The 25525-nt window shown below is 34.6% G+C and overlaps 3 protein-coding genes, 2 non-coding genes and 1 pseudogene across 5 annotated transcripts; 3 read left to right on the top strand and 3 right to left on the bottom strand.

Moving 5' to 3' along the window:
• The first annotated feature begins 3694 nt into the window (after positions 1-3694).
• On the top strand, positions 3695-5732 carry LOC142524076 (uncharacterized). Its single transcript, XM_075627810.1, has 4 exons — positions 3695-4257; positions 4445-4507; positions 4639-4716; positions 4829-5732. Exons 1-4 carry the CDS (start codon positions 3874-3876, stop codon positions 5252-5254), a joined length of 951 nt encoding a protein of 316 aa, XP_075483925.1. The 5' UTR covers positions 3695-3873; the 3' UTR covers positions 5255-5732.
• On the bottom strand, positions 5508-7840 carry LOC142524075 (tubulin beta-1 chain-like). The gene is made up of 3 exons (XM_075627809.1): positions 7331-7840; positions 6448-6717; positions 5508-6349 (listed from the first exon to the last, which is right to left on the bottom strand). The coding sequence occupies exons 1-3, from the start codon at positions 7728-7730 to the stop codon at positions 5670-5672; spliced, it is 1350 nt and encodes a 449-aa protein (XP_075483924.1). The 5' UTR covers positions 7731-7840; the 3' UTR covers positions 5508-5669.
• A 2430-nt stretch (positions 7841-10270) lies between these two features.
• Positions 10271-15933, top strand: LOC142524558 (protein PSK SIMULATOR 2-like; annotated as a pseudogene).
• Positions 15934-16453: 520 nt separating this feature from the next.
• LOC142525728 (small nucleolar RNA Z279/snoR105/snoR108) lies at positions 16454-16561 on the bottom strand. Its single transcript, XR_012815179.1, has one exon. It is a non-coding gene; the product is annotated as a small nucleolar RNA Z279/snoR105/snoR108 (small nucleolar RNA).
• A 1647-nt stretch (positions 16562-18208) lies between these two features.
• Positions 18209-18828, top strand: LOC142525500 (chaperone protein dnaJ 11, chloroplastic-like). The gene has a single exon (XM_075629814.1). It carries the CDS (start codon positions 18209-18211, stop codon positions 18659-18661), a length of 453 nt encoding a protein of 150 aa, XP_075485929.1. The 3' UTR covers positions 18662-18828.
• A 6189-nt stretch (positions 18829-25017) lies between these two features.
• TRNAL-CAA (transfer RNA leucine (anticodon CAA)) lies at positions 25018-25101 on the bottom strand. Its single transcript has one exon. It is a non-coding gene; the product is annotated as a tRNA-Leu (tRNA).
• Between the last annotated feature and the right edge of the window lie 424 nt (positions 25102-25525).

Raw genomic sequence — 25525 nt, 5'->3', positions numbered from 1 at the left:
TGTGGGCATGGAAATTGTGGGTGTACCAGAAGCACCAATCCCGCTGGAAATGATCGCTCCTGGTGAACCTGGGAACGAAATCACTGTCGAGAATCCCCCAAATTTTGAGGTCGTGAATAGAGCCTTTCCCCCTGCTCCTATGCGCCGTAAGTCAAAGAGACAAGCAGGGTTCGATCCTGACTTTGTCCATACCAAGAAACCAAGGGCATCCACCGTCCCATTTATTCTGGACCCTGATTTCTCATCTGGAGACGACTCCAATGATGATGATTTTGAGTTGGTGGCTCGCCCCAAACCAACTGTTGCTGCTAAGGAATCTGGTTTTACTTCTGGTAGTCAAAAGCCAAACCCATTCACGGATTCTCATGAAGTTGCAGAAGAACAATCTCCTGGTGAACCTGAAGATGATGAACAATCTTTGGCAGAGTTTCTTGCTCAGCTCAAAGAAGATAAGGCCGCCCGAAAACAAATGGCTAAGGAGAATGAACCTGACTCAGAAATGATGAAGGAATTCGAGCAAAAACGGCATGGTGCCTCTGATGACTCCTCCTCATCGTCTGTATCTGACTTTGAATCTGAGGAACAAGGTGATGATGCATCTGAGGACATTGACTCTGAATCTAGCGAGTCTTCTGAAGATGATGCTACTGATGTTGTTGCCGGTGTTGAGGTGGATGTTGACAACACCGAGCACAACATTGACTCTGCTGACTATGATGTGAGTAAGTCTTTTTCCCCCAAATTTTATTCTGAGGATGTCTTGGCATTATGGCCGCTGTTTGTTCAGAGAGAGTTGGTTGAGGAGAAAAATATTGATGTCACTGCCTATGGGAAATACAACCTGGTTGAGTTTCTCAAAAACAGAAAGTTGTTATCCACAGTCACCACTGTTATGCCCTACTGTCGCCGTGTGGTGTTAGAATTCTACTGTAATCTTCTGCGCAGTGTTGGACATGAGGAATCGGTGAAGTATGGGAGAGTGTTTGTTCGGGATCATATCTACAAGTTCTCCCCGTCGGTGATCAATGAATTCTACAACACTCCGGATCTTGAGGAAGCTGACGAGGATCTTGACATACATACTGTCACCTCTGTGCTCACTGGAGGTGTGATCCAAGTATTCCCCGACTATCCCAAGAAGCTGAGCGCTGCTAATCTCACGTCCTTCTACTCTGTCCTACATAAGACCTCCATTTGGAATTGGACCCCGTCAACAAATTCCACCACTGTGACCAGATCTCAAGCCCTGGTTTTGTTTAATATTGGCACTGGAAGGGCCTTTAATTTTGGGAGGTTGGTGTTCAGGACAGCATTACAATATGCTGAAGGGGACTTCAAGAAGACTAAGCTACCATATCCCTCACTGATCTATGGGATCTTGGAGTCTCAAGGGTTCATTAGGGACATTGATGAAGATCTCTGCCTTGTTAGAGACTCCCTGAAGATTTCTCCTGTGTATTTTAAAGGCAACAGACAGATTGATCTGCCGTGGGTGACTTCCAGTGTTGCTCCGGATGTTGGCAACACTGATGATACAACATCTGAACATGTGCCTGAGACAGCTGAACAGCCACCTACAGATGTTCCTCCTACTGGTTATGTCACACTATCTATCTCCTACATTCAAGCTCATATTGCCTATGGTCGACAACAGATTGAAAATGCCAAGAAAACCATTGAACATTATGAAAATCAAGTGGCTGACTATGAGCTTCTGCTGGGTGAAAGTGTCCATTCTGAACAAAAAGGGGGAGTAGATACAGATATACCTGGAACCAGTGGGGCAAAAATGGCTGATGATGATGGCAGTAATGAAGGATAATGAGATTTTGAGTTTTTTTTTCTCTCTTGATGGTTTTAGTATTTTAGTTGTCCTTTTATTCTCTCTGATCTTTGTCTCTCCTGATTAATGAACTATTTCGGTGTTATGATCTGAATGTTGCAACATCTAACATACAACACCTGTGTGAACTGTATTTTTCATCAGGGGAAGGCTTAACGGCAGAATTCAGGGGGAGTCAACTAAAGTTGGCTGAGTCACTGATTTGCTAACTCAGGGGGAGCTGAGATGTACAACCATTTTTGGGTTGTTTTGTCCAGAAAGGCAAAAATGGGGAGATTGAAAGGAATTTTATTCCTTGATATATTTTCTTTTTTTATCTTTAATATTTTGCCTTTCTAGACATGAGGATAATCTCGAAATTGATGATATGATCTCTTATAAATTCAATATGTGATATAAGACTATATTTTGATATGACTCGTAATATCTTTAAGATATGATATCATAATATCTTTAAGATATGATATCACAATATCTTTAAGATATTATCCTTGTTTTAAAAAGAGTTTGTTTCCTAATGAAATTGGTTTTTCTATGTTAAATAGGACTCAAAGGAGAAGAAAAAAAGGTGTGAGAGAGTGACGATACAGAGCAAAAACTTTCGAAGAGACAGAGATGCATTTGTACGAAGAAAAGGTTTTCTGATTGAAGCCATCTCGTGATTGATAACTTGTTGCTGTGAAGTGCTGCATACATCCGAAGACAACACCTAATCACCGTGTAGATTAGTGTGTGGAGTTTTGAAGATTTTTTTCACTTCTCAGTTGATGCATCCTATGTATTTTGGTTATACGGTTTGTTAGAGGTTTAGGATGCAATTTGTTACTCGCCTTAATAAGGGAGTTGTTTTATTCTTTCACTAGTATTGGTTTTTGTAAACTTACAAGTTTTTCTAGTGAATTATTTTGCCCTGAGGCACCGCACAAGTATTTTATACTTGTGCATAATTTACATCTCGTATCTCGTATTATTATCATTATTCCAACTACGTGTAGGTGTGTTAAAATCATAATTTTCGCTGCATGTTGTCGTGGGTGTTACAACACCTACGCACAACACCTACATTCTGATACACACAACACTCACTCTCAACTCACACATACACTGTGAAAACAGAACTTTCATATATATATATATATATATATATATATCCACATGAGACATACTAAACTACAACAAATAAACACTACATGTAATCATTACAAAATGGCATGAGCAAACGATAAGTTACAGTAACAATTGTTAACAGAAATAACAAATGATTCTGGATTGGTATTGAGTGAAACAAATGCAATGTAAAAAGAATCGGTGCACGAGCATTTGAATATGAGCAGGCAATTTTGAAAACCAGCACTGGACATGAACAGTATGTTGCCGAGGAAGAGAACTAAACGATAAATGTGAGTAATCACGATTTTCTTAAAATATATTTGTCACATCTAGTAGTGTTTCGATGATCATATTATGATATTTGGTCTGATTCTGATGGTAACGATGATGGAATCGGTAGCAATTTTAACCACGAAATTACTACTCCGAGGGGATGAATTTTGGCTGAACTTAAAAAATAAACATTTTTGAAGGAAAAATTACGTGAAAGACCTACAATGATGATTATTCAAATTTGTTGATCTATTTAGCAAATATGAAGCAAGTCATCCCAATTTAATTATTTTCTTTCACATGTGAAATGTGATATGTTTATATTTAAATTAATTATATTATATTTTATATTATAAATATAATCTATTCATCATAAAAAAATTAAAATGTAAAGTAATTTTTTTTTTCCAAAAATAACAATAAAAGGACATGGCATAAAACTCAAGTTACTAGACACGTGGCATTAGCTTCCATTAATTAGGAACCCCTCCACCCCAAGTTACTCTGTTTCCTTTCCCTCTCTCTCTAAATTCCCCATCGCCATTCTCCTTATCGCTAACTCAATCAATTAATAATTTTGCAGTCAAATTTGTTCGGACAAAGAGTACTCACTAGATCAGATTATAATAACATAAGAAGGAAATAAGATGGTGATGAAACAGTGCAGCAGTAAGCAACACAGCTCTCTGTTTGCTTCTGCGACCGATGATGAATTGTTCGTCTCTCAGATTCTGCTCGAACTCGAATATATGTTCATGGTGTCCGAATCGCGCGCAGATTTCATATGGGGTCGCAAGAAGAGAAGATCTAGCTTAGTTGAAGCTTCATCATATTCTCCCGAACAACCATCTTCACAGACAGCGTCGGTTCAGAGCAACGACAAAGAGGTGAAGGTGAGAACGCCTCAGGTTAAAGCGGAGGAGGAGTGCGCCGCCGCCAAAACCTCTAGTCCCACAACGCCGCTCTCTTTCTTTCCAAGTGAATCTGATGAAAAGTCCAAGCATTCTTCGAAGAAAAGTTCCAAGAAAAGGGTATGTGCGTCTTCCCTTTATTTTCTCTTTTTGTTGCTTTGAGTTTGGCAACTGGATTTGCTCTTCCAATTTTGACTTTCCCTGTTTCCTGGCTCTGTTTACCCGTTTTAAAAACTACCCCATTATTATTAGATATTGGCGTTTTTTGGTACAGTAATTTATAAATTTTACCATTGGTTAATTGCAGTCAACAGAGAAGTATAATTATATGATTGAAGATTTGGTTGAATGTGGGGATTTACTCAGAGGGGTGAGTAGTAAAAATCTGTTTGCTACATTTTTCTAATCTTTACCACATTAGCTTATCTTTTTTCTGTACTTTGTTTTTAATCCCTCTTCTTTTTGTTGTTTTTTCAACTATGTCTTTTGCCAATTAAACAGGAGTTAGAAAAAGTGAGGAATTACTACAATGAGTTGAGGGCTTACAATTCGGAGTTAAAAGCAGCATTGAAGCTTCAGGTATGAAAATTTCAACCTTTTTAAAGATTTGATGTCAATTAGGCAGAAAATCAATCATTCAATTAAAAAGAATCCGACGGATCTATTTGGTACCATTTTAATCTTCGTACAGGTTCTAAAGACTTGCCCAAAAAAGGCAGACTCTCAAATGGAAACCGTCGGATTTACGAATCTTGTAGTGGATCCAACCCAACATTATCAAATAACGATGTTGAATCATCAACAACCGTTCATTGCAGATCTGACGGCTCAGAAATTTCAGCATTCGTTTGGGCCAAATACAGTCCCCAAAATCGGCTCATTCTACAATGGGCTTGAACCGGTGGTCAACCAAGTGGGCCCATCTAGAATACCGGATCTGAACCTGTCTGCTGAAGAGGCTTTTGGTGTGGATACATCTCAGCCTTTGGATGTGGACAGGGAACTTGCTGATAAACGGGCCAGATTTGCTGAAGCTAGGAGGATGAGGAGAGGAATAATCAAGATCAAGTCTATGAGGAGTGCTTGTGGTATTAAATTACCACGAATTAGATTTTGAAAACAGGTATATTTTTTGTTAATTGTATTCAACTTGTAACCGTATGTTTTGGTGAGTTTTTTTGTAAAGAAAAGGTGGTTCAATTTTTATTGGTTCTAGGATCTAATTTTACTTTCTCAGGGGGCTTCCATTTAGGCAAGTTGATAACACATCAAAATCTTTTTACAGAATTCTAATTAAGTTTAAATTGACATCATTTAGGTTTAGTAATATTAATATCTTCACCCAAAGTTAGGCTCGGCAAGAGCCAAAATAAGTGAATTCATAGCGATACCCATATCATCGATACGAAAACAATTGCAGAAACATCACACATTACAAGGAAAAGCAGTATCTTGGCAGGCGGGCAACAGAGAAAACGAATCATGGAAAAGAAATTACATGACTTGATAATAGAGAACACATAAAAACCTTTTCAGCCATCGTAATGGTCTGCAACAGCCTCATCGTCAGTTTCTTCTACGTCCTCTGCCGTGGCGTCTTGATACTGCTGGTACTCTGCTACCAGATCATTCATATTGCTTTCAGCTTCGGTGAACTCCATTTCATCCATGCCTTCCCCAGTGTACCAGTGCAAGAAGGCCTTGCGGCGGAACATTGCTGTGAATTGCTCGCTCACTCTCCTGAACATTTCTTGAATCGATGTTGAATTTCCAATGAACGTGGAGGCCATCTTAAGACCTGTGGGTGGAACGTCACATACACTTGACTTCACGTTGTTTGGGATCCACTCGACAAAGTATGAAGAGTTTTTGTTCTGGACGTTGAGCATCTGTTCATCCACCTCTTTGGTGCTCATTTTGCCTCGGAACATGGCAGAGGCTGTCAGGTAGCGTCCATGGCGAGGATCAGCAGCACACATCATGTTCTTTGAATCCCACATTTGTTGAGTCAGTTCTGGTACAGTTAGAGAGATGTATTGCTGCGACCCACGAGAGGTGAGTGGCGCGAATCCCACCATAAAGAAATGAAGACGTGGGAAAGGAATCAAGTTCACAGCCAGTTTTCTGAGGTCAGAATTCAGCTGACCTGGGAATCGCAAACAACAGGTAACACCACTCATAGTGGCGGATATCAAATGGTTCAAGTCGCCAACTGCCAAAAAATTAACAAGAACGACAAAGGCATTAGCTTACAGGGATCGAATGGTTCAAGCCTGTACACAATGTCGGAGTAAATGAAAAGTTGCTTACAGCTTGGAGTGCTGAGCTTCAAAGTCCTGAAACAGATGTCGTAGAGCGCTTCATTGTCAAGTACCATGCACTCATCAGCGTTCTCCACCAATTGGTGCACTGAAAGTGTAGCATTATAGGGTTCCACAACAGTGTCAGAAACCTTTGGCGATGGGAAAACAGAGAAGGTGAGCATCATTCTGTCAGGATATTCCTCTCTGATCTTTGAAATCAAGAGGGTACCCATGCCAGAACCTGTGCCACCACCAAGTGAATGGCACACCTGAAATCCTGGCCTCGGAAAAGCAATAATGTATGTTAGCAAATACTTGCTTCTTGCATAACATTTGTCACGTGTTAATGGGGACAATATACAAATGCCCCTAACTGAAACACCCATGAGCTTCTCAACCAAAAAATTTCAACCACCTTGACAGCCTATTCATACAAACATTTTACCAAAACTATCCTAAGTTTTTAAAGATCAGCAGTCTCACCCAGAAAACTTGATATGATAAATCCATACTAATCAATTCCCAGATTAAAAATAACAGATGTATGAGCACTGATTTCCATGATAACAGATCCCGTCATTCTGAGTCAGCTAAGCGAAACGGAGATCCGAAAATCACCAATACACGGTAGAAGCATTATAATAATAATTTCAAAGCTAAATGATATTCCTTCAAGCTAAAAGCACAATACAAAAGCTCATATCGTCAATGACAAGATCTAAATTCCAAAGACACAAAATCAGAAAGCAACAAAACCATGAACAAAATTAAGACATGCATTTTCATCGTGCATATCCGTATTTGTCTTAAGAAGACATAAAAAAAAAACATCACCAGCATAATATGTAAAAATGAACGACCAAACAGAGACGCGCACTCGGTGTTCAAACCTTGCAAGCAATCACAATTCTCTGCCTCTTTCCTCACAACATCCAGCACCGAATCAATCAGCTCCGCACCCTCTGTGTAGTGTCCCTTGGCCCAATTGTTCCCAGCGCCGGACTGCCCAAACACAAAATTGTCGGGGCGAAAGATCTGGCCGAAGCGACTGGATCTGATAGAATCCATGGTCCCGGGCTCCAGATCCATCAGCACCGCGCGTGGGACGTACCTGCCACCGGACGCCTCGTTGAAATAGACATTGATCCTTTCCAACTGAATGTCGGAGGGGCCTTCTCCCTTGAACTTTCCAGTTTGATCGACGCCGTGCTCATCACAGATAACCTCCCAGAACTTAGAACCGATCTGGTTCCCACATTGCCCTCCCTGAATGTGCAGGATTTCTCTCATCTTCAGGACGGTTCTTCGGGGTGAAAAATGTGGTGTGGGCGGTTATTGAATGAGAGGGAGGAATTGGTGGAGGGAATGGCAAGATATATTTCTTAAAAGTCGTTGGGAGAGTGATGGGTATGGAGCGGAACTAGAGGGGGTTGGATTTGGTGAAGACGAGACAAGGATGCGGGCCCCACGTCCGGCAAGTGGGAAAGCGATCGATGCATCTCTGATTATTGGATCAAACAAAACAAAAAAGCTGCCTTTTTTGCCTAAAATAACTTCAATCAATCAAAACGGTTACCATCCCATAACTAATTGCTCAATATCTTTTAAAACTTAATGACTGTAGTTAATATATTTGAGGTACAAGAAAACGCTCGTTTTTACTGCAATGGTATTATATTTTGATATGATTTATTTTCTAAAATAATATATGAAATAACTTTATAATGATAGATTTAAATGCATTAGTTAGCCACCTCATAAATTTGATTTATACATACATGTGAGTCTTGGAATTGAATTTGCAAAGTTATATTATCTGATAAAAGTAAAACATCCCTTTCTATAAGTAAGCTTATTGATTTGATATAAAAATCTTAAACAATGTTGTTTTCAAAATTCATTTTTTTTATAAATAACATATGATTTGTTTGAAATTTGTTGATACAACAATAACAATAATAATCTATATTATATTATTAAGCGTGATATTTTTAGATTAACTATCTTAAAGGACGAAAAAATTTAAACAAAATTTTTCTTTGAAATCGAACAATTTTTTTTAATAAAAAATAATTTCGTATTAATTGATTGATATTATTTGATCAGATTAAAAAATATATAAGAATTTACATCTTTTATTGTATTAAATAATGCGAAAGAAAGTAACGTGCCATGTGGATTGGGTCACTCCAAGGTGGGTCAGCTCTGACCATTTCAATTCAAAGTCAGGGTCCACCTTTTTGTCCTTGTTTGGGACTTGCTTAGTTTAATTAATGATTTCTCATTTGGCAGGCATCGCAACGAAAATCGATTTTTTTTTTTTTATGCATAGCTAATTATTTCCACCACGTAACGAATATTTATTTCAATTTCAAAACACAGTTGCATTCCAATAATTTAAAAATAATAATTAATTCACAAAAAACAAACACCGTACACGATAAATTATGGGGAAAGAATAATTTTGCACTCTCATTTGTCTATTCCAAAGCTAGTTTTGACTTTTGCATGTTTCGAAAGAGTTACTTTGATCTTCTTGGACCACCTTATGTTAATAAAAATTAAAAAATTTATGTGAGACGGTCTCACGATTCTTATTTTATGAGAAAGATCTTTTATTTGAATCATACATTAAAAATATTACTTTTTATGCTAAAAGTATTATTTTTTATTGTGAATATCGATAGGGTTGACCTGTCTCACAGATAAAGATTCGTGAGATCGTCTCACAAGAGACCAACTCTAATGAAAATTGTTATAATGTGTCGATGTTTCAATTATTGAAATTTGACCACATTTAAAAAAAAAACAATTCAAATATAACATAAAAAAATACGATTGAAAATGAGGATTAAATTTTTTTTGTAATTCATGGTCATACAAAAAATATACGGCTACTCATGTTGAAGAATGTGTAAGACATGTATTTTTTTTTTTAAATAGTAACTCTAAATTTTTAATATATGTTGAAAGCATGAAAGAAAATCTAAATAAAAATTAAAAAAATTTATTGTGTTGTTCTCTTACTTAACTGAAAAGTAATTGATGCATAAATTTCTCAGTTATCCCTAAATAAAATTCCAAATTCTAATGGTGGAATATAGCTTAATAAAGAAATAATGAAGGATGATCAATGGTTAATCTATAGTAGATTTTCTATATCTATTACCTTATTATTATTATTTTTATATTTATATGAACTTCCAATATTAACCCTAACTCAATGAAGAAAAAATAGATGAAATGTGCAATATAGTAATTCTACTTATTACGATGTAAATTTCATCATAAATTGTGCAAACGAGCTAGTTATTAAATAAAACATAGCGAATTTCTTAATAATACATTTTTATATGTAAAAAACAGCCATTTTTTTTTAAATTCAAATTACTTTTATTTTTATGATAAAGTAAAACTCGAATTAGAAGCTCATATATAAAACTGGATAGAAAAAAATTCAGTATTATTATATTGTATTCAAAATTAATTGCATGCAAAATCATGATTTCATTTTTCAGTTATCCAACACCAATCTTATGTAAACGGTCACTTGAAATTGTAGCAATGATTTTTTTTTTACTAATTACGAATTTTTATAAAATGATCAACCTAAAATCAATCGATTAACTGATTTTAATTAATAGATTAATATTGTGAATTAATTAACATGATCAAAACAGAAAGGGCAGAATAGTCAATTGGTTGACGTTGACACCGGCAAAACCGACTGGCTGACTCCCTATCTTTCAGACTTTTGAGAAATTTCTTCACTATTTATTTATATATAAGATTTAATTTAATAAGAAAAAAATCGAACAGAAAAGTCAAGAATTAACCACTGCACGCACCGTGTTTGGTGTTAATTTTCTTGGGAATTCTTACCCCTTAAATTAATTCTGTCAAGTCTGTTCCAACCCGGGTGTCTCGCCAATTTGCTGCTCTTATTTCACGCGGTATTCCTTTCCAATTGCGGATTAAATACTCTCACCCCGTTTTCCCACTTTTGAAGATCTTCTTCAAACAGGTATGATCATTATTTGAAGTTTTTTTCCCTACATATTTATGTTTCGTTTATAGATTTCAAGTTAGAGTGACCGTATTTGAGATTTTTGGTTCTTTCCTTGCTGTCATTCAATAATCGGAATTGAGAACTAACTAGTTGCTGGATTTATGTTGGTTGTTTTGATTTCAAAGTTTTGTGAATAGCTGTAGGTTTGCATTCACAATGGGAGCGGTTTGTTCTGGAGGAACTGTTAAAAGAAATCTGAAATCGAGAGAGGTTGAGCACGATAAGAGTTCAGGGTTTTCAGGGAAATTGAAATCGATTGGAAGTTTTGGGAAGCAAAAGAATTGTGATGATTCTTATGCTTATCCTGATGAAGTTGAAGTCTGTGAGAAGGCGCCCAGAAATTTGTACGATTCTGGTGAGCTGCACTTGTCGATTTCCTGCGAATTGAAGCCATCTACCCCAGCCAGAACACCAGCGAACAAGGTATCTATCATGAGAAAATAAACACGCTCACTCAGTTTTATGGTAAACGTGTGTGCGTTTTTAATTCCTGCTGGTAGGTTATCGGAATGTATGGCAGAATTTAGTGATAGAGAAGTTAGATTGAGTATAAAAGAATAGATAGATGGAAACTGAAAATCATCGATATTTTGCTGGATGTGTTGCGATTTGTGAGTATGGTTGCAAAAATGCTGCAAATTGATTGTTTTCAGCTCAGAGAGAGAGAGTCGCAGGATAGAAAGAATTAGGTGGAGCGTGATTAAAAAAGGATATGCGATCAAATTATAGTTGTCTTGGAGAGGCTGAAGTGAAAATTGTATTAATTGTGATATAAGGTTGCACGGATTGCTTTTGGTCATGAGATACATACGATGGCCAGAAGGAATAAGCATGTCTGTTGTTTGTGGACTGTTTTGTCTGGCTGATTGCAGTGTAGATGCCAGAACTTTTACACGAACAATTTGCTTGATTCTCTTTGATGCAGTTGCAGAGTGATCACACACTGACCAGATTAGGCACATTTTATCAGAATTAGAGGTGTCATTACTTTCTATTTTGTGCTTTTATTGCATGACCAACATTTTAGTCGTTCAATGAGCTTCAGACTCCGGAATGGCTGCATCCCGATTGAAGAATCCATTATTTGCTAACAGTCTATTTTGGTGGAACGGCAGCCTCACAACTGAATATTGTTTCATGTTCTGGTTGAAAGAATCAGAATAATACAAACTGTTTTGTATGACAGCAACCCTCATTTCTTGGAAAGGCGGGCATAGTCGGCCTAGAGAAGGCGGTGGAAGTTCTAGATACTCTAGGCAGCAGCATGACAAATTTGAACTCTGGTGGATTTACTACTGGCGTGGCATCTCGGGGAAATAAAATATGTATACTTGCTTTTGAAGTTGCAAATACCATAGCCAAAGGGTCAAACTTGCTACTGTCACTTTCTGAAGAAAATATCCAGCGTCTGAAAAAGGAAATATTGCATTCGGAAGGGGTGCAAAAGCTGGTTTCCAGTGATATGAATGAGCTCCTCAGAATTGCGGCTGCTGACAAAAGGCACTGAACTGTTCTTCTAGTATTGCCTGCTCTTGTTGAAAACCTCCCTTCTTTCCTCTCCTTTTCCTGCTCGATTTCATGCTTCTTTATTACTCCACAGAAGAGATTTTTTGTTGTTTTTTCTTTTGTTAACTTATTGTTTTTAATCATGCAGGGAGGAATTCGATGTATATTCTCGTGAAATAATCAGGTTTGGAAATCTGTGTAAAGATCCCCAGTGGCACAACCTGGACAGATTTTTTTCAAAGTAAACGAACTTTACTTTGTATGCTTGGAAACTCATTTCTGTCTTAAGATGAAGAAAGATAACACTTCTCAACTTTTTAGGTTGGAGTCAGATCCTGACATTCATAAACAACCAAGAGAAGATGTAGAAATGACCATGCAAGAACTTACCACTCTGGCTCAGCATACATCTGTAAGTGCAATCCTCATTCATTGGCTCTTAGGATTGTTCCCAGTTTTTCTTGGCAAATATCTTGGAGAATATTTTTTTTAAAGACGCAATTGGTTGAGGGTAAAAAAATTACTCGCCTAGGAGTCAGACATGACTTTTGATGGATGAGATAAAAAAACTTACAGTTCTTGTTGGTAAAACGAAATAGACTAACCATTACAATGTTAGAATTCCACTTGGCTTTTTTTTATTAATATATATTACCATGTGTAAATTCTCTAGCTTGTCTAAATGATGAGAGACTTAATACTGCTGCATCTGCAGGAATTATATCATGAGTTCCATGCTTTGGACAGATTTGAACAAGATTATCAGCAAAAGCTAGGGGAAGCAGATTCATTAAACCTCCCTCGAAAAGGTTGTACATGATGTTCTTTCATCTGAATATTAAAGGGCTGCTTTTAATATTTTCCAGCTCTCTGTTTGGAAGGGGAGTGGAAAGTTGGTGGGTTGTGTAAACTTGTAATTGACAGATTACATTAATTTGGTAACTGTAGGAGAGAGTCTCACAATGTTACACACAGAGCTGAAACATCAAAGAAAACTTGTAAGGAGCTTGAAAAAGAAATCTCTTTGGTCTAAAAGCTTGGAGCAGGTACTTAAATTGTTTGCTATTATAGTACTCAATTCTACAATATTTCAACATCAAAGACTACTTTTTGAGTATCTCTCTGTATTGCTATATATATCTGCTTCACACGGTCTTATATTAAGTCGTCATTCTATCAAGATATATTAAAGTGGTAATAACCATCAGTAGATACAGTGCACATTGATATTTCACCATGTAGGTTGTGGAGAAGCTTGTTGATATTGTTACTTTCATCCTTCAAGAAATTGCTGTGGCGTTCGGAGATAATGGTATACCTACATGCTTAGTATAGTTGATTTTTTATTTCTGTTTCTTTCTTTTCCTTTTTATAGGGGGGAATGAGACAATACTTAAGTATGGTCAGCTTCTTGCAAATCACTGTAACTTATTTTTTTGCTTTCAAGCTTACCGGTGCCTCTCATCTATTTCTGGGTGTTGGTTAGTGGCTTCCAGATTCTAATTGTTATGTAATATTCGTTACTATGATGTAGCCTCCAAGGCTTCATGTTCAATCATTTTGTCCCATTAGGCTTCTACCACCTGACTTTTAAATTCTGTTCAAAGTCAGCTGTCAATAGTTTGGTTGCAGCTTTTTTTCCATGAAATAATTATCAGTTTTTTAGTGGTTGGAATTAATTTTTAATCATCTGATTGCCACGCCAATTTTAAAAACTCCTTCCACAATCCTCAACTTTTTTTTATGAAGAGGTTCTATGTTCAGGATGCAAATTGTTCATTAATATAAACTGGGTACCATTGAGTTGTTATGCCTGGATGTGCATAAATGGTAAAGTAATGCAGTTCTCGTATCAAGAGTTAAGTTCTTAAATTTTTAAATCTGATTGATCTAGATTGTTCTACGATAGCAAAGACATAAAATCTCTTCTCGAAACATATATTTCTATGCTTTTCTGTTTTATTTATCATTTATTTAGTTGATTATTGCATGGAAAAGCTTTTAAATTCCTGTATAAAAAGATTTCCTTCAGGGAATCGATGTTTTTATAGATTTACCGTACACTTTCCATTTTCTTTTTGATGATTGTTCCTTGTCTTCAATAGAGTTAACAGTTGCCCTAATCAACTGGTAATTTAGTAGCAGTACTTGAAGGATGTTATCTCATTGTTTGTTAACATCTTGTTCATTCTATCTTCTCTTTACGTTAAAAATGCATTCAAGACGTGTATCTCTTTCTAATCATTGCGTAACATGGCAGGGTTGCCGTCCGTTGGCAAGGTTTCAACAAGTAAAATAGAAAGGCTTGGTGTCGCCGGTCTTGCTTTGCATTATGCTAACATAATTACACAAATTGATAATATTGTGAGTTTATTTTTCTGTACCATTTCTTTGATAGAGTGATGCATGTCTTGGTACTCACTAATAATTTATATTATGGAACTCATCTTTGTTCAAGGCATCACGCCCTACCTCTCTTCCTCCAAATATGAGAGATGCGTTGTACAATGGGTTACCACCAACTGTCAAGGACTCTCTTCGTTCAAGAATACAGATTTTTGATGCTCACGAGGAGGTATTGTCTTTGAGCTATTTCTCTTATTGCCTATTCCTTTTCTTCAGTTTCTCTAAGGTTGTATTGGGATCTTTGATTCAGTGTGGACGTAGGTGATTTTGTATTCAAAGTAGTAGTAGAAAGCTACATTTTATGATCAAGTCGTGTTTATTTCTTTGTAGTAAGTAGACCAGTCAATTTGTTTCCATTAATACATTTGTTTTCGAAAATTGAAATTAGTCGTGCTTGTCCAAATAGCGACATTATGGTCATGATGATCTATGAAATCTCTTCTCCTGGCTCTAATCCCCATGTGCTGGTTTCTCTCTCTCTTTGGTTCCATTTGTATTTTAATTTTGTTATTTTCTTCTATCCTCTGTTTATGGACCTCATGGTCTCTGGATCTAGCATCTTATTGTGCCTTTTGCAGCTCACATCTCCTCAAATTAAAGCTGAGATGGAGAAAACGCTTCAGTGGCTTGTTCCCATAGCAACAGATACTACAAAGTACGATAGCTTCATACTATTTTGTTGGTTGTTTTGGATCTTCTTCGATTTTCTATTGTCACTGATCTCAACTTTGAAGTATAGCATTCTGATGAACTAACTCCATTCCTTTTCCATCTATACTAACTCGAATCAGAGCACATCAAGGTTTCGGATGGGTCGGAGAGTGGGCCAACACAGGGTCAGTCTGAATTTTTTCTGCTATTAAACCTTCTGCGGTGGAAATTTTGTATTTTTACTCTCTCTTTCTTACAGTAATGAATTTGGCAAGAAAACAAGCCCGCCGAACAACCTGATTCGCTTACAGACACTCTATCATGCTGACAAGCGTAAAGTTGAGGCTTGCATTCTTGAGCTAATAACTTGGCTCCATCGTCTGATCAACCTTGTAAGATACAGAGATAATGGACTTAAATCCCTGCCGATACGTTCTCCAACTCGTAAAGGTTTGATTATGAATACTGAATCCTTAAGCCAGAATGCAGCAATTCACCATGGCAACCTTTCTTCCGAGGATAGAAATCTCTTGGAAGAAGTCATGAAACCAAGGAAATTGGTGCCCGGGCTGAGCAAAAGCCAGGAATTTGTGATAGGTAAAGAATAACAAGAGTAAGGTTTGGGCTTCAAGGAGCATGGGTAGTTCTCCTCGAAGGGGACCGAAACATCAAAAAACGGATGTTTTGGATATATTAGACGGGTTAGATTCAACATTTTCTGTTCCTAGAGAAGGATGTTAGATAAAAACGTTCATTCTTTTATGTTGTTTATAGCCTCATTTGGGTAGTATTATAATAGTTGTATTACGGAATTTTGTGCTTCGAAGATAAATCTTGGTGAGTATTCTGTTTGCTTATTTACTCAGTTATGTACGACTCACTCACATTTGCGTGAGTCGTTTATGGACTTGTGAATGATTTCAAATATTCTCGTTACTAGGATACACTTAATAGGAGGAGATTCAATTTTTTCTGATTCTAAAGTAATCTTGCGAGGAATTTCAAATGCACCCACCATAATATTTGATGACAAAAATTAAATCCCCCTATTCGAATAAATATCATTGTTAACTTATGTACAAACTCATTTACCTAAAATTAGAAAGCTAATTGATCTATAAATAATTATATATAATATCATAATTACAAAAAAAGTCAACTATATTTAAATATTATATTCACCACCTTGTAGTTTGTCAAAAATTAACAAATAAATATATTAATTAAATTATAAAATTACACATTTCTCCAAATTTAGTTTATATATATATAAAAACACACACACAAACATGGTAGTGTATTTACTTTTCAGAAACAGATATATTTATTATTTAAATAAATATAATTGAGATTTATTGATTATGACAAATTATTATTTACAGGGATCAGATTGGTTAAGACGAGAGTGCCCAAATTGTCGTAACCAGGCTTGGAGCTGGACACCCGTCTCGCATATCTTGTTGCGAGCATCGACCACTCATCACATCCCCTTTAAACTTGCCTGAAGGATCACGCTTCTGTCGAGTGTTCTACGTCTAATTAAATATGACATATTTTGTAAAGATGTATGACAATTGTACGATGTGGGACGGCATTCCTATTATCTTTCATCGCTTTTGATTACTTTTATCCTCTTTCATTATTATTATTATTCTTTTTTTTTATTCTATCATTATCGTAGCACCATTTGGTTGGTTAAGGATACAAACTCAAAGAATCGTAGACAGGCTAAACAATATTGGAATTCGGAACCAATTCAATAATACAATATTCATTTAAACAAACCAATCATTCACGGCAGTAAAAAAAAGCACAAGCAGCCAGATATGGTTAAACCAAAGTTGATATAGTTCGATTTTGAATTATATGTGTCAAATTTAAACTGAGCGAAATATCTGAAAATTTAATTATATTTATATTTTTATTTAGCTGATAACTTTAATGAAATGATATTTAGTGAATTAAAAATATTTTGTCAATTTTTAGTTGATTGTGATTTATTTAGTTCATTTAAAAGGTTTACTCAAAATTAACTAAAAGATAATATATTATATTTTAAAATATAATTTAATTAATAATTTAAATAATTTTCAAAATGGGGCTTTCTTGTGGAAAATATAGTTGACTTTTTTTTTTTTAATTATGATCATCATTACCTACAAGTTTTCTAAAACCCGGTAATCGAAGTAAATTGCGTAAAATTGAATCGATCGATGAATATCTCTACCTACAAATTCCGATGGAGTTGAAGTTACAGAACAACTATCAAGTAGTTATGCTCCTTTGTTCTGAAAACTTTTATCAAATTTGAACGCAAAGCAAATAAAAAAGTGCCATTGAAAAAAAAATTAAACGCTTTTTACACTAAAAAAATATGTTTAGCGACGGATTTTGCGACGAAAAAACCGTCGATAATCTAATTAGCGACGGTTTTATGGTTTATAAAACCGTCGCTATTATCGACGTTTTTTGAAAAAAGATCGTTAATTATAGCGTGGGATGTCGGCCGACCATTCGAAACAACCCTTTTCAGAGATGACGAGTCCATATTTTAATGTAAAATACAAGTTTATTTAAAATTGGGTAAAAGGTATTTGAATTTATATTTAGCATTCTCAAATGATAAAGATAGTATGGGGATTAAAATAGAAATTAACATTCTAGCTAAAAGTACAATCGAGTTTTTCGAGCTTGAGTAAGTCGATATTTTCAAGAGTCGAGCTCGAGATTGAAAATCAATACTCAATGAAGTTCGATTCGAACTCAAATATCATATACTCGAGCTCCACACGACTCATTTGCACCCTGAGTAAATACTACATAGAAAACCAGAATGGTCCCCTGAAATTCCACCTTTATTATAAATCCCAAAGCATAGGTTGATACGAAAAATGTTTGGAAATATGATTTTATTATTTAAACTGTTCACATAAATATGATTTGAAGCAATAAGATTAAAACAACACATGGGCTAAAAATAATATTTTACGTGGATCGTCACTTTATACATGGACACGTGGATAAGTCTTATTCTGACACAACACGGTTCCAATTAGCTCGCTCTATAAAACTAAACCCTTCGGACCGATTCTTCATTCATAAAACAATTTAATCTACAATCGTGACCGATTCCGTAATGGCTTCTATATCATTGTCATCATCGAATCAAATCATCAGCCGCCGATTCTCCGCCGTTCCTGCTCCATATTCTCCCACGATTATCTGCTTCCGCCACCAGCTCCGAATCTCCGCCGGTTACGCCACAGCTGAGAGGGCTAATGAAACATCTCTGCAGACTGGGTCATTGTACGACGTCCTGGTGATTCATTCCGGTGCCTCGTGTCAAGAGATCAAGTCTGCGTACAGAAAACTGGCAAGACTTTTGCATCCCGACGTCGCATCCAAAGGCGGAGGAGCTATGTTTATGAGAGTGCGCGCGGCCTACGCTACTCTTTCCGACCATGAGAAGCGCGCCATGTATGATGTGACGCTTTCCAGGCGACTTCGGAGGGAAGCGCGCTTGGCGGCGAATCCTTTTCCGGAGGTGGAAGGACGGAGGCGGACCTGGGAAACTGATCAGTGCTGGTAGCTGCAATGACCCTTCGATTTCATAAAAGCTTCTAATTTTTATGAAGTCTTCCCTATCGAGTTCGAGATTCAAGAAATTCTCTCACAATTGTTTAGGCTGATTTTGTTCAGATTCTTCCATGACTCTCCATGTAAACAAAGTCTTACTTCTGCATGTTGACGATCAGGTCTTTCCTTTTTCTTTCTTCTAAGGATTTAATGTTTTCGAATACTCATAGTTTTTTGTGCTACATAAGGATGTATTAAATAATATTTACTTACAAGTCAAATTATAGGAAAAATGTCAATTTTAATATGTATATATTGGTGTGTTTTTAAGTTCTGTATATTTTGTTAGATTAATTATATTGTTGCAACTATGTTTTTTTTAAAATTTTAAATATCAATTTTAGTTCCAAAATCATGTAATTAAATGACAATATCATTGTTAAATTTTTATAAATATGTAATTAAAAAAATTTTTCTGAGTGACAAAAGCTTGTGTGAGACGGTCTCACGGGTCGTATTTTGTGAGAAGAATGCTATTTATTACAACTCGTGAGACGATCTCACGGGTCGTAATTATAAATTTTTACAATGCTATTTATTAGCAATTTAGTTAAATGATTTGGATGAAAATGACTAAAACTTATAAAAAAAACATAGTTACATACTATAATTAAATTTAACAAAACACATTAGACTAAAAATGTCACGCCCCAATACATAGTTAATTAAAATTGCATTTTGTAAAATTTATATCAATGGAATTTTCTAAAAAGGATTAAGATCTGGGTATTTTTTTTGGTATAAATGCTAAAATGGGGTTTCCTTATGGAAAATGAGAAACTATTTTCCGTCACATCTTTTTTTTATAAAAAAAGTTAATATGACATGTAATATTCAAATGTGTGTAATAAGATCTTAAAAGTTCGTCAACGTTCAGTTATATTTCATAACATACAAGGCAATGTTTCTTTTGTGGGCTTTGATCAAACTTATGTTATTTGGGCTGAAATATTAGGCCGCCAATTAGATTTTGACATATGCTTGCTAATCAAGGCCATGGTTCATTGCCATCGGCCCCCGAAAAATTACATTTTTTCCGCTATAAAATGATCTTAATTATTTGCCGTTTACAAGTGTGACAAACTAGAACTAATCGAGCTAATATAGTCTATCTCTCTCTCTCTCTCTATATATATATATATATATATATTCAACAAATCTTTTTTAAATGTTCAAATCCTATTTGGTATGAGACCAAGCTTTACCTCTAATGATCTCATCTTGCTTTCTTCTTATAATGACTCAGGTTCGAGTCCTCCCACTCCTATAATACCACGATTTCAAAAAAAAAAATCCTATTTGGTACACTCATTTTTAAATCCGTCTATACATATACGGGAATCCCATGCATTCTTCTCTCACTGCCGTGGAACAAATCCAACTGGAAAAACTCACGTTGAGTTAGGGATAATCTGGTTTAGATGATTATTGCCTGAGTTATATCATTTCTCTGTTTTATACTATATGTTAACTTAGAAAGGTCTCTTTACCATCTTTCGTCCCGACAAATCCAGATTTTACTATTATTTCATTGTAAAAGCGTACTTGCGATAATGCTGTCTGAATCAGACTAAACTCTATGGTCAAATTTATTAATCCCACTTTCCTTGAGAAATCAAAGAGGTAATCATGTAACTTTGATACGTTTAACTTCAACCCACAAATTTAAGTAAATTCCAGTGATCCCCCGCTAAATCCGCAGTTTGCTTTTGCTTAAAGCCAATTAATCTTGCGATACTATGACGTTGGAGTTGCATGGATCTAATTAAAATTAGTCATCAAAATTCATATCACACAAATATATGGATATTGGTACACTAGATCCACGCATTGTATGCGTTTGGAATATATGTATTTTCTTACAAATAAAAATTTATGTAATTAAAAATAAATGCATTTTCATATATTTTTTTGTTTTCATTTAATTTGAGTGAATAGTTTTTATTCTTTTTTTTAAAAATAAATTTCGTTTTGTTTTTGTATGATATTTGTAGACTTTTATTCCGAATGCGATACAAATATATCCCCAGATTATTTTTTAGATAATCCTCGCCAAATTAAGCTCATCGTGTTTGTTAAGATTGAAACTTAGACCTAACTCAACCCCAAAAGCTAGCTCAAGGAGGGAGGATTGTCCAAGACCATATATACAACTCTCAGGTATTTTATTCAACGGACGTGAGACAACTAACACACCCTCCTCACACCCAGGAATGAACATCTGGAGCGTGAAAGTTTACAAATGACCCAATTATGGGTAGAACGGGTGACCCAACTATGGACAGTCCAACACATAACGGTGGAACATGAGCTCTGATACCATGTTAAGATTGGAACTTGGACCTAACTCAACCTCAAAAGCTAGCTTAAGAGGAGAGGATTGTCCAAGACCATATATACAACTCTGATGTATTTTATTTAACCGATGTGAGACAACTAACGGTGTTGTATATAATTGTTAGAGGAAAATCCTTAGACAAAGTTCAAAGCGTTTAATTATGCTGAAATTATCTAGTTTTTTACTTTCTAGCGAAAACATTTTCATGAAAATGTCACAAAAATGGCGTCATTCATAAGAATTAAAATTTTGGGAATTTGGGATTCTCATATAATAACGTAAATCACCAGGAATAAAAATTAGAAAACTAATTTTATGCATAAAATATATTTTAATTTATAGTCGTTCATCATTTGTTCGTTTATCTTATATATAATTCGTATTCAATTTCATTATAAAACAATAGGAAATTTAAAGTATTTAGTGGATGTATGTCAGACATGATATTGACCTTACACGGAATGGAATGCACCAGAATATTAACATTAAATACCTTTTTTAGTGTAATATTAAATAATAAATACTTTCAGAAAATATTAATATTAAATTAAATGTAGTATTTGATTTTATTATTTACAATCCTTACGTTATTTATTCATGAGATTTTCTATAAAATCGCGTTCGTTAATTTTTAAAAATTCTACATATCTTAAATTTAAAAAAAAAAATCATTTTCATGAAAAAAATATAGTTGTAGTAAGTGATTTAAAATTCAATTTTGAAATTAAAACTTTCAACTGTGAATAAAATTAATATAAACCAGTCTGTAAGTTAGAAAAAAATATTGGCCAAAAAGAGAAAAGAGAAACCAAGCCAACCTATGATCTATACAATATGTATATCTTTTTCATGGATAAATGTTTTGAGATAAAAGTAATAGAAAGTGTCACTTTTGCTTATGCACATCTCACATATCCTTATCAATTTTTTTTAAACTTTCCATTATGCAATAATAATTAACGATGACGATGATGATATAATTTGATAGAGAGAAAAAATCATCTTTAGCATTTAAATTTGATCGACACCTTTCTTATCTGTTTGTCTTTATACTGTATTAATTTATATGTCACGCCAATTCAAAGTCAAGACACGGTGGTAGTGACATATTTTTAGTTGATACTTTGGTTATTGAAAACAATCAAATCACAATAAAAATAAAGAAGTGATTTATGAAAATGAAATAGTACGACGAGTACAGCAAGATTTCAGTAAATATTTTCGCATCTGAAACAACCCGACGACAAGACGAGCGATATTTATGTAATTATTTCAAATATTTATTGTTTTGTTATTAATGTAATATATCATTTTTGATGTATTTATGTATTGTTTAGTGTATTTGTTAACCGCAAACTGAATTTTACAGTTATTTAATGCAACAAGAAGAGCTGTTTTTACTTTTCGCCTCATGTTTTATCTAACACAGTTACAACTCCGACCACCTATAGGATGGTTGGTTAAGATAAGATTTGTGATGAATCATGTTAATGACGATAAAATTTGCAGAATTAACACTTTTCTAGATTTTAATGAAAGGAAACGTGTCTTGCTTTGCAAGACATAATTTATCTCTTTTTTTTTTTTTTTCCTTTTTTGATAAGATTTTGCATAAGAGTTTGTCTTCATTGAATTTTGAGTTTCTTGAACTCTAGATTTTATATATAATATTTAAAATAGTTTGTTTCATAATAAAAGAATATTTTTATTATCTTGTAGGAATCTATTTAAAGAATCTTATTAAGATCAACACAAGCTTATATACATTGAAGAATAGTTGCTGCACCTGAACGAAGCAAGACGAGCGAGATACGAGAGAACAAAGAAAGAATTTTCTAAAGAAATCGCAAAAACGAAAAATTGTTGTTTCACTGTGTTGTCGTGATGTGTTGAACACATTTGAAGACAACACAAATACAAAGTGGTGATTGAATAATTGTTTTGTTGCTCCAAATTTCGGCCACACAGATTTACATTCTTGTGTTCTGATTATTTTTGTTATTAATATTTTAGAATGCAATTTATTTCATTGACTTGTTAAATAAGATATTTTTTTCAGTAGTATTGATTTTGTAAAATCGAATTATTTTCTCCAATAATTTTTGCATGAGGCATCGCACAATTGTGTCCACTCGTGCATAATTATCTCAGTGTTACTAAATTGATTTATTTGTGTATTATATTATTCCGCTACATGTTGTCACAAAGTGTTACAATAATATCCGAGACAAAACTTATACCTGATATACACAATTCTTATCATTATTATGTAAAACAAAATAATTCAATTAACTTTAGGTTTTGCATTTATAAAATCTGTATAGATATCCAAATGACACAATTTTTTCTTTGAAAAAAAAAAAATTGAAATGAGAAGGATAATCTAAAATAAAAGCGTATCGAGAAAAGGAGGAGTTATCTGTTAAGGCCCTTTACACGACAGATAACATGTCGAATGCACGTTCTTGAATACTAATGGTGAAAGGAGGAACAGTCACTAAATAAAGAACAAAGTTTAGTGATCTTATTTTGGGGCATAAAATCATATCATTGACAAACCCCATAAATAAAAATGAAAGGTCATATTTAGCAAAGACGATTTTGATGTATATTACACGGTGACGATACCAAAAAAGAAAAAGATTTTGACGTTTGTCAAATTCTTCTCCGACCATATATGTTTCAAGCCCCAAATTAATGTGTTGAAAATCGTATATTTATAAATAAATTTATTAGTAAAAAATTATGGTTGGTTAAAGATTTATTTTATATTCGATGTTGAAGAATGGATCGAGTCGATCTCACAGAAAATTTTCATTCTCGATACTTTTCGTCGCAAAGCGATACAACCTAGTATGGTTCATATCGGCTGGATTTATTCAAATCTGATGCTACTTGGATAAAACGAAATCTGTAACTTGCTCATTATTTTCGTTTCTCACTGATTTACATAAAGGAGGCTTTAAGCGTAGAAAGGTGAAAAAAGAGAGTAGACTAAGAAAAGGAAATTTTAGTACAAAGAATAAAAGAGTCTGATCTCGATGAATTAAAGCCAAAAGATGTGTACAAACAAGCAATATAATTGTGCATCTGGACTCATATTTATATATAATCTTTTACCGTTAAATTAATTCGCGCTGATATATTAAATCGTGCTCCCGAAGTGCAATACTTTGGCAAAAAAACACTATACAAACACGTAATGAGCGTATTACATTGGAACAATCAATTAAGATCACTTGATCCCAAATTGCATTTATTCAACACCACACGTTCCCACCAATGAAAACAGATGTTTTAGTTTTGCTGTATAAATAAGCAGCCCTACTTTTCATGTCAGTCGTCACACCTCCGGGCCATCTCATTCTCGACTCTTTCTCACAAGTGACTCTATGCTTTTATTCTCGGTGTATTTGAATAAGATGATTGACCGATTGTAACACTACAAAAGAAAACAGTATCGACGAACCCCATATTTTTTGTGTTCAAGTGAAACAAAACAAAAAACCGAAAAATCTAATAATCTATTTCTGGTGTAACACAGGCTCACCTCCTTGTGGGATTTTTGAGCATTACTGAAAAGTGAATGCATGAATAGGTTTAATAATTCTATCAAATTGTACTAAATGCATGCATGCATTATCCATTATGTTTATTATTGATTAATGTTTTGAAATATAATGCAATGCGTTTAGTGCGTGGAAGTGTGTAGAAGATTCTTCTTTACACGTTGTATTCAATATTTTCCCGACTCTCATAAATAGTATAATTTCATTATTTTATTTTATTCGAGTACGTACTTTAATATAATGTTCTAATTATTTATCTTACATGTCGGTTGGTCTCTCCTTTTATTAGTATTATTAATTATTATATATTTTCTTCACAGTCTTATCTGTTTTGTCCAAGGCAATTTGTGAAGATAAAATACGTACATATGTGATAATGCTATTAAATCGAATAAAAAAACTTGTCAGAAGTGGGATTTGAACCCACGCCCTCGTTAGAGGACCAGAACTTGAGTCTGGCGCCTTAGACCACTCGGCCATCCTGACTTCTTGTACATTGGCTTTTAAACTCTATATTTTATTTAAACTAATATATCTATCATAGTGTAGAGATTAGATATTCAAGAAAATATTTTGCACTTTACATACCTCTGACCGATATAAAATACACATTTCATCAAACTTAATTTCTTGATTACCAGACAAATATAATCCCACTATTTGGCCAACAATAAAAGTCCACGGACAAAACAGACTTGATTAATTGGGGTATTAGGAATCCAATTCTAATTTAAGCATTCAAAGACTTTAAAAAATACAAGAAATTATTTAAGTAGAGTTTAAATGCATGAATAAGAATGTAAGAATAAATCCCTAGACAGTCTCACGAATCTTTATCTGTGAGACGTGTCAATCCTACCGATATTCACAATAAAAGTAATACTCTTAGCATAAAAAGTAATATTTTTTC

This window comes from Primulina tabacum, chromosome 14, assembly GCF_025594145.1.
Source record: "Primulina tabacum isolate GXHZ01 chromosome 14, ASM2559414v2, whole genome shotgun sequence".
Lineage (NCBI taxonomy): Eukaryota > Viridiplantae > Streptophyta > Magnoliopsida > Lamiales > Gesneriaceae > Primulina > Primulina tabacum.
This window is presented reverse-complemented; position numbering and strand designations above follow the sequence as displayed.